General features: G+C 42.8%; 2 protein-coding genes across 3 annotated transcripts in view; one reads left to right on the top strand and one right to left on the bottom strand.

The window, feature by feature from the left end:
• LOC125880938 (dynein regulatory complex protein 1-like) overlaps positions 1-16,177 on the top strand; it is a 480,097-nt gene that overhangs the window by 89,396 nt on the left and 374,524 nt on the right. The window lies entirely within an intron of this gene.
• LOC125881164 (CD82 antigen-like) overlaps positions 1-16,177 on the bottom strand; it is a 47,156-nt gene that overhangs the window by 15,885 nt on the left and 15,094 nt on the right. The window contains exons 2-3 of the mRNA XM_049564197.1: positions 8,770-8,842; positions 4,364-4,436 (exon numbers count right to left, since the gene is read on the bottom strand). Of these exons, the coding sequence (XP_049420154.1) occupies positions 4,364-4,436; positions 8,770-8,832 (136 nt within the window). The 5' untranslated portion in view covers positions 8,833-8,842. The remainder of the gene's footprint in view (positions 1-4,363; positions 4,437-8,769; positions 8,843-16,177) is intronic.

Here is a 16,177-nt window from a genome sequence, read left to right as displayed (position 1 = left end):
CATTTGGTTTAGGAACAAGTTCTCTGTCTTTCTCTTACGCTAAACTCTCTTGTTTTTCTCCGCCTCATCTCCTCCTCACGAAGATCGCACTGTGTGTGTGTGTGTGTGTGTGTGTGTGTGTGTAGCCTCTCCCACAGAGACAAAGACACTCGATGACAAGAGCTTTCCCTCCGTTCATTACGCTGATGAACCAACTCACCTGGCTGCCAGACGATGCACGGAAGTGAACGCTCGTCGCCCAGTCTCTTTGGTGGAGAGAGACGAGGAAAACAAACACGCATAAATATGGCAATTAATCACGGCCGGAAAAGTGACCGTCTCCCTTTAAATTTACCGTGCAATTAATTGACTTATTGCATATTGCAACAGGCCTAGGAAACGGTTCCATTGGTACCATCCACAACCTTTCACAGCGGACATGGAAAAAATGCGCACAGAACTGTACTGTACTGGACCGACAACCATTCCTGCGCACATTCACACCTACGGACAATTTAGAGTCACCAGTTACCCTGCATGTCTTTGGACTGTGGGAGGAAGCAGGAGGAAACCCACAAACCTGGAACCCTCTCGCTGTGGGGCCACGGTGCTAACTGTGATGTGGGTGCAGATCGTGGTGGCAGTAGCCAATGTTTAAACGAGAACTTTAAGGGTTGAAGTGGAGAAGGGTTCTGTGTGAATGGCAGTAATCTAAATCTGCGAAGTAACTAAAGCTGTCAGACAAATGTAATGAAGTACAAAGTCAAATATTTACCTCTGTGATGTCGTGGAGGAGGAAAGAGTAGCAGAAGGTGGAAGCTTTAAACTGTATGTTCTGTTTTTCCTTAAAGTCTCAGATTGTTGCTGGAGCAGCTGCTAAAATGGACTAAGTTACACTGAGAAGTTTTTTAAATTACAGCTTTATTTTAACGCAATTTGACAACTACGTTTCAATAAAATAACTGCTTCTATGTGCAGATGTGTTGGACAGATTTCTGTCACAAACCTCTTGTAAACATTACAGAGCTGCACGCAGGTTTACTCACGCAGCTCAAAGCTGAAAGTCTCGTCGTGTTCAAACAGTTCAGGCAAAAAAAATCTCTGAGTTGTTCAGCGTCTGCAGCCTGTTTCTTCTTCTTCTCCTCTTTGTGTCAAACACACATTTAAAGACACAAACACACACACAGTGAGCCTGCAGCCAGATCCTGGCCTGTTTTCAGCCTGGCTCCATGTGTTGGCCTACATGAGCTTTACGAGTGGATCAGTGAAAAGGTTCACGAGAGAAAAACAATACAAGACATTTGTTTTGTTTGTGATCTTTTCAAGACCTCACACTGAAATCCAGCCAGGAGAGTTTTACCTCGTCTTAACAGGCCGAAAAGTGACTTCACTACAACAAAACACGCAAATAAAAAGAATCAGGTCATCAGACGCGAACATCAAAAGCATCCACGCTGCATGGAAACTATCAGCCATCATCGGGAGAATAAACTCTGTGATTCAGTCTGTTCAGTAACATTAAACCTGACACAGGACAAACAGCCCTCAGATGTCTCAAAGGTCCCTGCTGAACCACAAGTTACCATGTTGGAATACCAAAAATGTATTCTCATCCTCTGATACTAACCGAGGTAATATTGTTGTATTCACGACTCTTCTGGCTCGTCGAATGCTTCTGTTAGCCTGGAAATCTCCCTCATCATCATCATCATCATATCCTAGGTGGTTAAAAGATATTATATTTGTCATGTCCGGTCCCTGTATGATCAAAGCGGGAGCTGCGTCCACATGCTCGCCGTAAAGTCAAACACATCCTCAGTGGGTGTGGCCTCCACCAGGGTTGTCCCTTGTCTCTGATCCAGTTTGTGATATTCATGGACAGGATCTTGAGGTGCAGCTGGGGGGAGGAAGGGTCCAGTTTGGGGACCTCAGAATTGCATCTCTGCTTTTTGCAGATGATGTGGTTCTGTTGACTCCATCACACAGTGACCTCCAGCGTGACCTGGGACAGTTTGCAGCGGAGGGTGAAGCAGTCAGGATGAGAGTCAGCACCTCCAAATCTGAGGTCATGGTTCTCTGCTGGAGAACAGTGGATTGTGTAGTGTAAAGAGTTAATCCCTAATCAAGTAAAAGTGTTATACTACATAGGATGATTAAGAAGTTCTTATAAAACTGAGTGAGATGCATCTGTATGTGTTAAAACACTGTTATACATGTCAAAGTATTCACAATATAGAGTTATGAGCTGATATTGTATCCACACTAAAAGAACACACATGTAACCTATCATGTTCTGTATAATGATAACACACACACACACACATTCAAATGTTTGTATTACCTGATGCACATTAAAGGTTCATACTGCATGAGAGCACATGAGAGCACAAGGGGCTGCATAAAGAAAGTCCCTAAAATTCACGTTTTTTTAAAAATAAAGTGAAAGCAAATCCAGAGCTAAGGGTGGAAAACTTGGGGAACTCCAGGCTCAAAATGAAAGTAATACACCATTAAAAACGGGCCTGCTCATGATTGGACAAAAAGAAAAAGGTTTCCACCAATAGATTTGGATTAAAGTGGGATGGATTAGCAGAAAGAGGTGGAGACTCTACTCAGTCTCCACCAGCATAAAAGCAGACGTGCTGAGAAGCGGTTTTGAGTCCAGCTCCGGGGCTTGACTCGATGAGTTGTATGTGTTGATGAGTATGACTTAGCTGAATCCAAGGTACCAGATCAACTTCAGAGGACAACTGAGAAGCAACGTTGAGGACAAGGTCGGGAGCCTCTAGGCCCAATCCCAGGCACCGATCTTTGCCACTTCAATTGTTCCCTCTGGGCTGGGAGAGAGTTACTGCCTCAAGAGAAGGAGTTCAAGTATCTCGGGGTTTTGTTCATGAGTGAGGGTAGAATGGAGCGTGAGATGGATCGGCGGTTTGGTGCAGTGTCTGCAGTGATGCGGGCGCTGCACCTGACTGTCGTGGTTCAGAGGGAGCTGAGCAGGAAGGTGAAGCTTTCGATTTCCTGGTCCATCTCCGTCCCAACCCTCACCTATGGTCATGAGCTCTGGGTAGTGACTGAAAGAATGAGGTCATGGATACAAGCCTTAGAGATAGGGGGAGGAGTCAGACATCTGGAGGGAGCTCGGAGTAGAGCCGCTGCTCCTTCATGTTGAGGTGGTTCAACATCTGATCAGGATCCTCCTGGTCCAGCTGGTAGGAGGCCCCGGGGCAGACCCAGAACACACTGGAGGGATTACATATCTCATCTGACCTGGGAATACCTCAGGATCCTCCAGGAGGAGCTGGGAAGCGTTGCTGAGGAGACGGATGTCTAGAATACTATGACCCAGCCTTGGATAAGCGATTGAAAATGGATCGATGTCATATTTAAAGTTGCCGTAGGTAGAAAGCCTGAAAACGGTTGATTTTTGAGTCTCATCTGAGTTAGGTATCGTTCGTCTCCGCCCTGAGTACCTCCTACCAGACGAGCTCGCGAGTATTTTATCCTACTTGGTTCTATTTCTCCCTCTCTGGGAGCCTCGGCTCTCCCTCACCACGCAGCAGCCCTCCCCATCCCTCCCTCGCAGCCCTGCTCCGCTCCCACGGCCGACCCTCGCGCCCTCCGGCCGGGTCCGGCCCCACCTCACCCTTCCTCCTCCGGGGCTCCGGGGAACCAAGTTCTGACTTCCTTTTTTGGGGTTGTTTAGCCATGTAGGCAGTTGTAGCCAGTGCTGGAATAGCTATTTTACCTGGTGCACCGTTCGCCATTGCCACTTGCTCTCCCCTTCTGCCAGCGGCATGGGAACGCACATATGCAGTAGAACAGCCAATAGGAACGTAGTGGTCTGAGCTGACCTTTGATTGGTTGATGCACATCGGCATGATACTGATTCTTTAGAGGCTGAACACAGAGCCATGGTGAGGTGCACAAACCTATTGTTTGTCTCAGACCACTTGATTTACATTATGCTTAGAGGATATTATAACATTTTTACTCAATTATACCAAAACAATGTTGCCTACTGGAGCTTTAACTTTAGAAAAAAGCTTTTATTCAACTTTTATTCATCAATACCAGACGGTGATGAGGGATCAGTCCTAATTTTACCCAGACAATGCAGACTGCGCCATCATTAAACTATACCTTTTTATTTTGGCTGTGTGCCCACTTTTTTACATGTATTTTATAAATTTTAATTGTTGCCTACGAGACTTGGATGTAAATCTATAAACCCACTATGAACAGATGAGACGGAAACATGGTGGTGGAGTCTTTTTGTTTTGTTTTTCTTGAACATATGAAACATGGAGATATGTGTGAACATGTTTGTGGCTACATCTTCATTAATAAAAATACTCTGGAGAAATGTGAAGGAGGAACTCACTCAGGACGACGATGAAGCTCTGATTGTCCAGCAGGAGCCACAGTCCGAAGCCCATGATGACGGCGCCGCACAGCTGGAGGACACATCATAACATTTCATTAGACAGTAAGACAGAGTTCAGGAGATGCAACGATACATTCAGCTCAAAGTCTGGTTTTATACTGGTGTGATTTACTGGTACTGCTGGATCCCAGTTTGTTTCTTTTTAATTTACGTTTGTGCCAAATTTGAAGAAATTCCGTCACAATGTTCTGAAGAGATTGCGTTCACAATGATGGGATGGACGGATGGACAACTGGAAAACATCTCGCTGACATGGAGACATAAAAAATAAAAATACTGAAACAAATAAAAACTAAACTAAAACACTTGTGAAAAATAAGAAATAAAAACATAAACAGATATGAGAAAAACCCACTCTGCAAACTAACTGAATATAAACTGAAATAAAAAAAATAAAAACAAAATAAAAAAGTACGAACTACTGAAAAATACAAAACTGTTACTCTGAATAGCATTTTTTTTTTTTCCCCCCAAGGTTGAGACTGTCCGTGCAGAGGCCTGATAATTAAATATTCAGCCATGCAACGCCTCCACGCCACTGACATTTATTAATTCTTTATGGTTCCTGGATTTTAGCAGCTCAAAACACGAGACTTAAATATTTCAGGTTTAAGAGCTTCACTGTCCCTCATAAAGGGAAATCTAGAAATGTAGTCTAAAAATATAAAAAGACCATTCTGAGTGACTGTAAAGTAAAGTGTTCATTTCATGTTAATAAAATAATGAAATATAACACACTGAGGATGTGACATCAGCAGCTCACGTTTGATACCTGTTAGGACACTTTGTGTGTGAGTACTGTCCGTTTATTTTTTTACTCAAATTTTTAAAAAGACGATAACAAGAGACGCTGCAGCTTCAGTTTAATACCACAAAACTCAATACTAAATACAAACTGTGAGGGAAAATGCACTTAATGACTTCAAATGTCAAAGTTCACACACACAGAGACACACACACACACACACACACACACACACACAGAGTGACTCAGTTGCTAAGAGTCTCTTAACCTCAGATCACAGATAACATTTCCACAGAAGAAGAGTGAGGAAGACAGGAAACGAGAAAGTGATTGTCACCGTGGTAACGGGGCCACAAACACTTCATCTGCACAGTAATTAAAACTCAGATGGAGAACATAAGTCAACATCTTGTCTCCTCGATCTGTCCACGAATTATAGACATTTACACGACTTAATTTCATTGTCAAACACACAATATTTAATTATGATTCGTCTTCGCCATCTTTAAAGCTCCAGTCTGTAGGCTTTAAGGGGAAATACTGGCAGAAATGGAATACAATATAATCAGTATATTATATAGTTTTCTTTAGTGTATAATCACATGAAATCATTGTGTCTTTGTTACCATAGAATGAGACGTTTATATCTACATAGGGAGAGACATGTTGCACTGCCATGTTTCTACAGTAGCCCAGAACAGACAAACCAAACACTGACTCTAGATAGAGATATCCACGTTTTTGTGTCAACTACCATAGTTCGAAGCCCCTCCACAATGAGAGCATCGGAAACTAGTATTACGGTCCCATGGTTGTGTGACTCCGCCCACCAGTCCAGTGTCTCTGACAGTCTCCATCCATGTCAGTGAAAACATGTGTGCTTCACACAGGAGAGGTCCAAGTGGACGTTTGTGTCAAATGTAAAGAAATTCCATTAAAGGGATAGTTCGACATTTTGGCAAATTGGCCTATTGCCGTAATCCCTATAGTCATATGAGTAGGTGCATTACCTTTAATTGTCAGCGCCTGCTGTTCTGAGATCTGTGGGGCAGAGCTGCCCCCTGAAATGGAGGTGAACGGTACAGCTCCCTCTCTCCCTCAAAACTAATCAAATACACCATCAAATGACTCCAAAACACTCTAGTGGACAACTTGTAGCTTACACATTCACCACGCTATGAAATAATAATGCATAATTAAGTAACATTACAACACATGAAGCAAATACTCGGAACTACTTTCTTGAGTAAACCACTGGGCGGAGTGACACAGTGCGCAGCTGAGACAGTGCCGTTGTTATTGCTTGTAGCCATTTGCGTATCGTCAGCTGGACGCAGCAGAAGATTTGAGGAAAGTTTACAAGTGTTGTTGTAAACCATGGTTTACACATGCATTGTAAAAGGTTGCAGTAACAAGCCGAAGACATGGAGCAGAGTGAAGTTTCACGTAGTTCCAACCAGTAATACGGACAGGATGAAACAATGGCTATTTGTGCTGGATCCCAACACGCCTGTGGAAACGGTCCGGAAAATGTTTGTGTGCTGCTGCCATTTTTTACCGGAGGACTACGCTGAAAGGATGGAGCAGAAGCTCAGGAATGGTTCAAACGCTTTTCTTGAAAGATACTGTCACACCATCTGTCGGCATCACAAAACAAGCAGACGTGGTAAGTGATCGTTGTGTATTTTACTCAGTTAAAATGCAAATGTTGTTGTGGTCATGTTATGGATAAGTGCTGCCCAGAGCATATAGTGAAGTGACTGGCATTACTTCTCATTGTTGGGAATAAACAGACTGCTAGGGAACATTTTATGTTGTTGTTCCCTCAGAAGTTGTGGTGATTTATGAGTGTGGAGTTAGCATGTTCTCCCCGTGTTCCGGTGATTATTTTGAGGCGTACTCTATATTCATATTGCACAGGTGTACCTAATAAAGTGGCCAGTAAGCTCTGGGTCTCAGCCTCTGGTTGCTCGGCAGCCTCAGCCTCTCTTCTTGCTCTCTCTTCTTCCAAAACCTGTAACTCTTCCTCTGTATATTCTGGCTTCTTCTCAACAAACTTGTTGTTTTGATGACGGGAGTAACTGCACTAAACATACGCTGTTTGAAATCACTCCGCCCACCAAGTACTGTATGTCTGGAATGTAGTTCCGGCTCTGCATTTGGCTTCAAAACAACTCTGTCTCGTAATATTACATTATTATTTCATAGCGTGGTGAATGTGTAAGCTACAAGTTGTCCACTAGAGTGTTTTGGAGTCATTTGATGGTGTATTTGATTAGTTTTGAGGGAGAGAGGGAGCTGTACCGTTCACCTCCATTTCAGCGGGCAGCTCTGCCCCACAGATCTCAGAACAGCAGGCACTGACAATTAAAGGTAATGCACCTACTCATATGACTATAGGGATTACGGCAATAGGCCAATTTGCCAAAATGTCAAACTATCCCTTTAAGGTTTTCTCAAGATATTGTGTTTGACCATCAAAATCTAGTCAGTTCATCGTTGAGTCCAAGTGGGCATTTGTGCCAAATTTAAAGGAATTCCCTTGAGACGTTCTTGAGATATTGTGTTCACAAGGATGGGACGGACAGATGGCACGGAGGCAAAACAACAATCTTTGGAGTGACGCACATGTTGAGTAATGTTACGATATTGTCGAGCTAAATTTATAGTTATTAGATTTATTACCAGTGACAGTGAGTGTGTTTACATGGACAGTTTAATTCCCTTTTCATTCAGAATGAAAGTTCATTCCTATTAACAGTGATCTTGTAAACACCTAATTCAGAATGAAAATGGCCAGTGTGATTGAAAACTCAATCTGATGTAAGGGGCTGGAATATTCTGTTTCTAATTCCCAACGAAAGAATTTCTCTCACTTGTAAACGCTCATTCCTCTTTAAGTTCATTCCGGTCTTTCTGCACATGCTCGTTTCCTTGCCCTTCTGGCGCCATGACATATATAGCGCGCATAGCAATGGGCTGAGATAGAGCAGTCGGACTCGTTGCTCTCACCGGTTTCCATTCTCCACAGCACGGTCTTCTACCTCCCTTCTTCGACCTTCTGCCTCCCTTCTCCTCCTCAACAGACGAAGCATTAGCAGAACAAGGTTGTTGTCGTACTGCTGCTTCAAGAATATCAGCAAAACAAGCCCGAAAAAGGCACTAAGAATGGCGCCGTCAAGCATCTTGTTATCCGGAGCGAGGACTACAGTGTTTTCTTCTGGTACACATAAACACGTAACATCCGCCCCGCCCCCTATCCAATCAGAAACCTTCCCTGCCCCAAACCTTGCGCAGACCCGAATAAAGGCGATTGAATTGATCTCTGTGTAAACCCTCATTCAGAATGAATATTTCTCACGTAAACTACCTGGAAAGACTTTAATTCATGATGATTTCATTCAGATTTATTTCATTCTGAATGAGAAGCCATCATGTAACCGCACCCGTTGTGATTCTAGATTAAATAAACCAAACTTGAAACATGACATGCACAAAGAGCAACTCTTAAACAGTGATGTGAAAATGTGCCTTTCTCCTTTAATGGCTCATTATTATTATTATTATTACTGAAAATCTGTAAAGATAAAATACTCACAAAGAAGATGAGGTTGAAGAGGAACAGGAAGTACTTGGTCGCTGTCAGGCAGCCTTTCCCCATGATTCTGGATCTGTGAACATAAAATCAGTCACAACATTAGTTAGACGCACTGTATATGTGATATAATAATATAATTAACATGATCAGGTGGAGTTATTGTGTACGAGGGCGGAGCAGGACTGTGTGTATCCAGATCTGCTGTGGGGATGAGCGTGATGTGAAGGAGTGGTGACAGATGCTGCAGCAGCAGAGACCTCTGAGGCTTAGCTGCCCGGCTGATCATGACCGAGGACCGGGGGGCTCAAATCCTACAGGATTACACCCACAAACACCGGCTGCAACAATCAGGGCTTCAATCTGTGAGCGCAGAGCGAGGAGAGGTCGTAACCTCTGTGACTCGCCTGCCCTCTGACTGACAGAGGCTGTTTCTCATCAACAATACTGTAATAACAGGAATATATGAGCCTCACAGCAGCACAGATCAGAGTGTTTCCATTCATCAAGTTTATGTGGTAATCAGATTACTCTCTCTCTGAAGATTTAAGATGTTAATTTGAGTATTTTTAATATCTGCAGATTGTTAGAGACACCTTGTCTCCTCCTGCTGCTGCTCCTCTCTGCAGCAGAACATAACCTTAATAAGATTCACTGTCTTCTGTCTGTTGCAACCAAAGCAGATTAACTTTGGAAATCTGGTAATAGACCGAGCCGATCACTGACGGACTACTGTGCAGTTTCTTACATTTAAGACACAATGCCTCTGAAAAGATGTGGAGCTTTTAGAGGTGAATAAATATAAAAGGTAAATACTGGAAAAAATAATTATAAATTTATATTTCTTATATTTTCCTTTTCTTGATCCTGTATTCAGAAGCTGAACTTTGTCAGACTGTGCCTCTGTGATTGCACCTTTTCATTTGTAGAAATATTTCAGAAATATTCAATAAACACAGTGGATAAAATATTGTTATATTTAAACAGATGCAAAGATCAGCAGCTCCTGTGTTCAGTGATGTTAAATTATTGTTTTTCTCAGTGGAGTCTGGAGGCTGTGACGAGAGCATAGATGGGCAGCTGAAGCTGTTAATGGATTTCCTGTCCGAACAGGCTGTCTGACAGAAAGGTGAAGCGGTGAAAATACTCTCAATATAGCGTACACTGATACAGATTTTTCAAGGTGGCTAAAATATGTTTTACTACTGACCTCGTCCGCAGCAGCACATTACTCATGATGGACTCCAGCCTGCTTCTATAAACTGGAGGTGTGCCGACTGACATTGATTGTAGGTAATTGATTTTAAGTGTTTAATATTTATACCAAATTAATACATTTTGTTTGTCAGACTAAGAAAATGAGTCAATTAATTCCAAGTGGAAGTCATTAAATCCCAAACAAAAATCATGTCCGACTCGTTTTCACCACCAGGAAACTCTCATGACTTTTCTCTGTGTGTGCGGTGGCTCATATTTACAGACAATTCAGCCGGACATGAATGCAGCATCTCTCTGTGTTTTTTCCACCTTCTCTTCACCTCCCTGCGGTCTCCCCTCCTCCTCCTCCTCCTCCTCCCCTCCGTACAGTAATGGCCTCTTACTGTCCAATAAATCTATGAGAATCTGGGTGAAATATGGAGGGCCGGCTCGATGCTTCCTCCTGGCACTGAAGCCCTGTAGCGTGAGCACAGTGCCCGTGTATCCGACCCATATTCCCATCACTGTAAATGGGTTACTGTTACATGGCTGCCTGTGCCAGTTTAGAGGAGGACGAGGGGGGGGCACCTGCAGGGATGACAGAGGGAGGAGAATATGCAATGGAAAAGACATTTTGGCAAAGAGTCGCAGCGAAGCCAGATGGAAGGTATTACAGACCATAAACAGAGCAGGATGAAACCTTAAAGGGATAGTTTGGATGTTTAGTAGTGGAGCTGTACGAGGTTCTTATCCACAGTCAGTGTGTTACCTACAGTTAGAAGATGGTCCAAGTTCATTTTGGAGCCTCTGGTTCAGATCGATATGACTGTGCAGCTGATTCGATGAGTTTCAGACACAATCTAAAGAACAATACGATCCTCTGTCACCTGAGGACCAAGAACCAGACTCCTTTAAACAATCTGTGAGTTTTCTAAGTGCTTGAGTTTGGGGAACTTTGTGAAACACTGTCTACAAGAACTTCTTAACCTCCTGAGACCTGAACTTTTGTTTGGTGTGCATTTTTAATTTCTCCTGGCTATTTGGGATCAGTACGATAAGAATAACAAACTAAACATTGTCTGACAATAAAGTCCCAATGTCTTTAAACAAGTGCTCCCTAATTAACAGTGTCTAAAGGCCCTGACACACCAAGCCGACGGTCGGCCATCGCCCAAAGTCGGGCCGTTGGTGAGCGTCTGTCGCTCTAGTTTTTGCAGTGTGTCCCGCACCGTTGGCACTTTGGCGTCGGCGGCTTTTCAGCCGATTGAGCATGTTGAATCAGCGGCAGAACGTGTCGGTGAGAGAGATCACTCTGATTGGCTGTTCAGGTTTTATTTCCTCGCCCCTGTAGCGAGTGAATCTGCCTGTAGTGAAAGTAGCGTAGTGTAGTGGAGCTAGCTGGGAGCAGCTGGCGGAGTGTTAGCCGCAGCATGACCGGAGGGAAGCACAGCCAGTTAGCCTCCGCTAGTCTCTGAGCTAGCCCCGGCTCTCCGTTTGGATCCAACCGGAGCACCGAGCCCTGGTTTGTTATTCAGGTTAAAGTGGGAAGAAGCAGCGGGTTTATCGGGCAGCTGAGTGAAGTGGAGCCTGCGGAGGAAACACCGGGACCGTCTGGATGTAATAGTCCGTGGAGGTGCTGCGGTGCTCGGCTGCACAGATAGGAAACCCCTCAGCTGACAGGATGTACCACTCTCTCACTCCGCTCTCTCTCACGCAGGCGCAGAACGTACGTGCTACTTGGCCGTCGGATGTAGTCCGTGTAGTGTGTTCAAATGCAACTGACACAGGACGATGTGAGGCGAAGGTGTGTCTGCACCTTTAGTTTGTCACTGTTCCTAAACTTGGTCAAATTTGTTGCCGTGTCAAACTACAAACATTATTAATCATACTACAAACATTATTAATCATAAATAAACAAGTTTCAACCATAACATGTGATCAGGTTTTGGATCTTGTCCACTTTTGTCTCGGGATCAGCTGCAGACTGACTTGGCAGAGACTCGGACTCAGAGACTCACTGCCACTAGATGGCGTAAAAAGTGTCCACGATCGAGGACAACAGGTTTGAATTAAGTAGAATGAAATCTGAGGTTAAGTAAACCCAAAATGTGATGTCCTCATGTGAGGACGCAGGGTCTCAGGTTAATTATTTGTCCCCTCTTATAAGTTCAGCAAATGTAACATCCGACATATTATTCCTGTCTTTGTATTAAAAAAAAAACAAAACAAAACCCTGGTGTGTTGTGGTGCTGGTTTGTAGAGTGATTGGACCTGTCAGCCAATACGACACGAGTATGTGTGCTGTATCATGTGCTGTGATTGGTCTCATCTCGCCTCCGTTCCTTTCACGGACACGGCTGTCGTCTTTCATGGCTATTGCGTGCTGTCGGTGGAGGATTATTTGGTTTGACGTCAGCTAACTGCAAATAACTGCAGCGAAATATGACTTTGTTTTCTTACGTTTCCTACCTGTGTCCTGACTCACTGATAATCAGGAGGCATCTCTCCTGTGGAGCAGTTTGTATTTTTCAAGGTCAGTATCACACATCATCAGCTGGACAAACATGGCGACAATCATCGTCGCCTCCAGACAGAATACTTTGTTACTGGTTGAAGCTGTGACTTCACCAGTCAAAGGTTACCAAAGTCAAACTCCACGTGATGTGAAGATGTGAATTTGCTTTTCCACTGGAGGAGAAAACTTCTCCCTTCACTCAATGGAGGTGAACCTGTGGCAAAAATTCCCTGATATTAATCTGACGTTTGTGTGACAGAGGCCTTGAGCCAAAAAAGTTCAGCACAGCTTATGACATGCAAGTGTGCTAGAGGAAGTATCCAATTCAACAAGCAGCATAAGTCTCTAATGTGTCATTTCATACCATGGAAACTGAGCACAAGTCTCTGTCCGTCTCCATATCTAACGCTGAGTATAAACAAGCCATTAACATCTTCCTGGCTTGCTAACATCTTAGCTGTTCGCCTGCTACAGTCGTTCACTGTCGTCGTTGTTGGTTTGGGTCTGTTTGTTGGGATTTGTTGACAGTATGAAAAACTAAAACATCACCAGCCTCATCATTTAAATGAGATTATGGTGTCTTCAGGGATTCTGGACTACAGTCATGGAGCCTCCTTCTGGTCGAGGGAAAAAAAGGTTCCTGAAACAAAGGCTTTGTTAAATTTAGAAATGCCACGGAGCCACTTTGTGCTGCAGCTGCTGAATGAAGAGAAACATGTCTGCTCCAGGAATGTGCACCATGTTTCGGTTAATTTATCTGCTGAAAACTTGTTGAATATAGCATGTTTTTAAATGTCTGTTAAATAAAATCATAGGGAGGACAGCATTTCAGCGTTAAACACTCATGTCTCTGCAAAAATGTGCAACAAGTCGAAGAGCAGAAACAAAAAACATGCTGTTCTCATTATTCCCACGGAGCTTCAAACTGAGTCTGGAGGACATTATGAAGGCAGTGAATGCCACATACTGAAACTAAAAGTCTTCTCATGTCATTAAAATGATTCTCGGACACAAACAGAAGCAGGTCGACTCTGTGCCGTCAGTTCTGACCCAGTTCACACACACTGTGAAACTGGGTTGTCTGTCCACTCAGTGGTCAGAGGGAACGAGTCCCAGTTACCACACAGAGGTCACCATTGACCGCTGTGTGTTACAGTGCTGCAGCCAACGATTCACCAACACACACACACTTTTTATTTCCTAACACACAAAGACAGTTGGCTGACAATGAGCAGAAAATACTTGAACACAAGGGCGAGACTCAGCTCGTCTTTACTGAGGGTGCAGACAGAGTCGGCGTCTCTCCTTTACCCCGACAACTTTATGAATATAATCTCTGAGATTTTAAATATAAAACCTAAAATCAACTTTAAAATTATGATTCATTTCATCAAGTCATTTTAATTCTAGTCCATATTTTCTCACAAAAGTTGCAAACATCCGTCAGTGCAGTGAAAATACTGCAGAATGTTTTCTCTGCAAATCAATTTGTTTCAAGTATTTTCTAAATTCAGGTTTCCTTTAACTTAACTGTAGAGCAACTATGGCTCATTTACCATGTTTTAGGATGCAGTCAGTTTCATTTAAATTAAAGGCAGGTTGAAATACCTTCTAACTCGAACTTTTTTCATTTAGGAAAATACATTCTTTACAACCAGAGCCCAGCCAGAATCGTCTTCATAAGATTCAACTGTATATTAATGAGTTTAATCTGCCTCAGTTCAGTATCTGACCAAATGTCTCCCCCTCTGTTCCTGAGATATGACGTTAAAACATATACATATACATACAACATATAAAATGTCATCACTTCACAACATTTGTGCAAAGTTTTGTCAATTTTTTTTGAGTTATGGCCAAAAGCATAATTTGTGAGGTCACAGTGACCTTTGACCAGCGAAATCTAATCAGTTCATTGTTGAGTCCAAGTGAACGTTTGTGCCAAATTTGAAGAAATTCCTTCAGAGTGTTCAGAGTGTCACAAGGATGGGACAGATGGACAGATGGACGTACAGCCCTGTGATGGCCGCACTTGCAGCCACACAGTTGCATTAAGGTCTGTCCCCCGGTGGCACTCACACTTTGGTTTCTTTTACATTTGTAGTTCATTTTTCCCTCATTTAGCTAATCTTAATTACATTTCACATTACAAACAAATAAATGACAACACATTGGATTTTGTTTCATACATCATACTCATTTTATTTTACAGTTTTGACAGTACATTAGTTTCTATTTGTAGTGCACACATTTGGTTAAGTTTTGTACAGTCACTAGTTTCTTTAAATTGTTCTAATTTTCATTTCTTGAGTTACCAGTGTGCAGGTGCTGCTCCTGAAGGACATCTGGCCACGCTCAAGCAAAGGATGTGCCCCAGGAACTGAAACTGTTAAATACAGGAAGTGGCCAATTGGGCCGTACCAATTCCTGCCACCTCATAGGGAGAAACTGTTATTTTTCTGTTTAGTTATATTGTTTGTTTCTCTTGATTAAAAATTTAGTTTTGGTATTTTTGGTTTGGTTAATTTAGTTGAGTTAACCTTTTTTGGGGGAATTATTCTGTTTTGTTATTTATTGCTTAGTTGGTAGTGTTTGTCTGTCTGTCATCCCTCTTGTGTCTTAATGGTCTGATCAGCCAGTATATATGTTCCCCATTGTGTCCACTTTGTAAGGTCTGTTGTTGGTGTTAAGGTCACTTAAGTTCAGTTTTGTTTATTTGACCTCTTTTATGGGCCCAGAACTTTAGTTATACATTTATCATTTGTACCTTTTTTTTTTTTTTGTAGTATTTGTGTAAAATAAAAGCCTTTTTTTTTGAAAACCACCTGAGTCTCCTCTTGTCTGCCAGCTCGGTCCCTTACAAGCCCGAAAACATAATGCTTCTGGTCACGGTTATCACCGGTGCAGAGACACAAAAACACAGCGCAGTGATGATACAGACAGATGTATCATTCATGTGTGAACAAAGTCTCTGCAGTCTCTCTCTGCCATGTGCATGCATCAATAATAACACCTAAATAAAGATATTTAAAACAATGGTTTAATTTCAGTATTACAGTAATTTAAAAGGTTGTGGAAATAAACTCACCCAACATGAATCTGAAGTCTCAAATTACAATTAAATCGCTTGATACTTTCAAACTGCGACCTCTGCTTCAAAACTTTCCACCTCCGCAGCACCACAGCTATGTGCAACAAAAGTTAAATCTGCAACACAGAGCTCAGACTGCTAGCTAGCATGCTCATTGTTCCTTTTTCTTCCCAAAATACAGTTGTTACTGGTCACAAGTCAGTCTTTAGACGCTTTGCTTAACTAAAGACTGATGACTTTCTCCCTGATTTTGTGTTTAGATGGGCGGATACAATTTCAGAGTTTAAAAAAACTCCCTACATTGCAGAACCAATAGTAAATCCGCAGGGCGGTCCTTCGGTGGCTCGCTGAACTCTTGTGCTTGTAAACATAGTCCGACTGTGTTAAAAGTTTTAAACAAAGTCGCTGTAAGTCCTTCATTTCCACAATCTTGTGGACTGAGCACACGTTTGATAAAACAGAGTTAAATCTCTCGACATCCATTTTCAAGCTCTCTGTGTGTTTGTTTCCTTGTGGACGAGAAAAGGGGGAGCGCACATTTCCGGGAGGGCGTGTCCTTTTCAAAAATGCAAGAGGCGTTGCTTTGTTGCCGGCCGTTTTCTCCGGTG

Source organism: Epinephelus fuscoguttatus, linkage group LG2 (assembly GCF_011397635.1).
Source record: "Epinephelus fuscoguttatus linkage group LG2, E.fuscoguttatus.final_Chr_v1".
In the NCBI taxonomy this organism is placed as follows: domain Eukaryota; kingdom Metazoa; phylum Chordata; class Actinopteri; order Perciformes; family Serranidae; genus Epinephelus; species Epinephelus fuscoguttatus.
The sequence above is the reverse complement of the archived record's forward strand: the minus strand, read 5'-3'. Positions and strand labels throughout refer to the sequence as shown.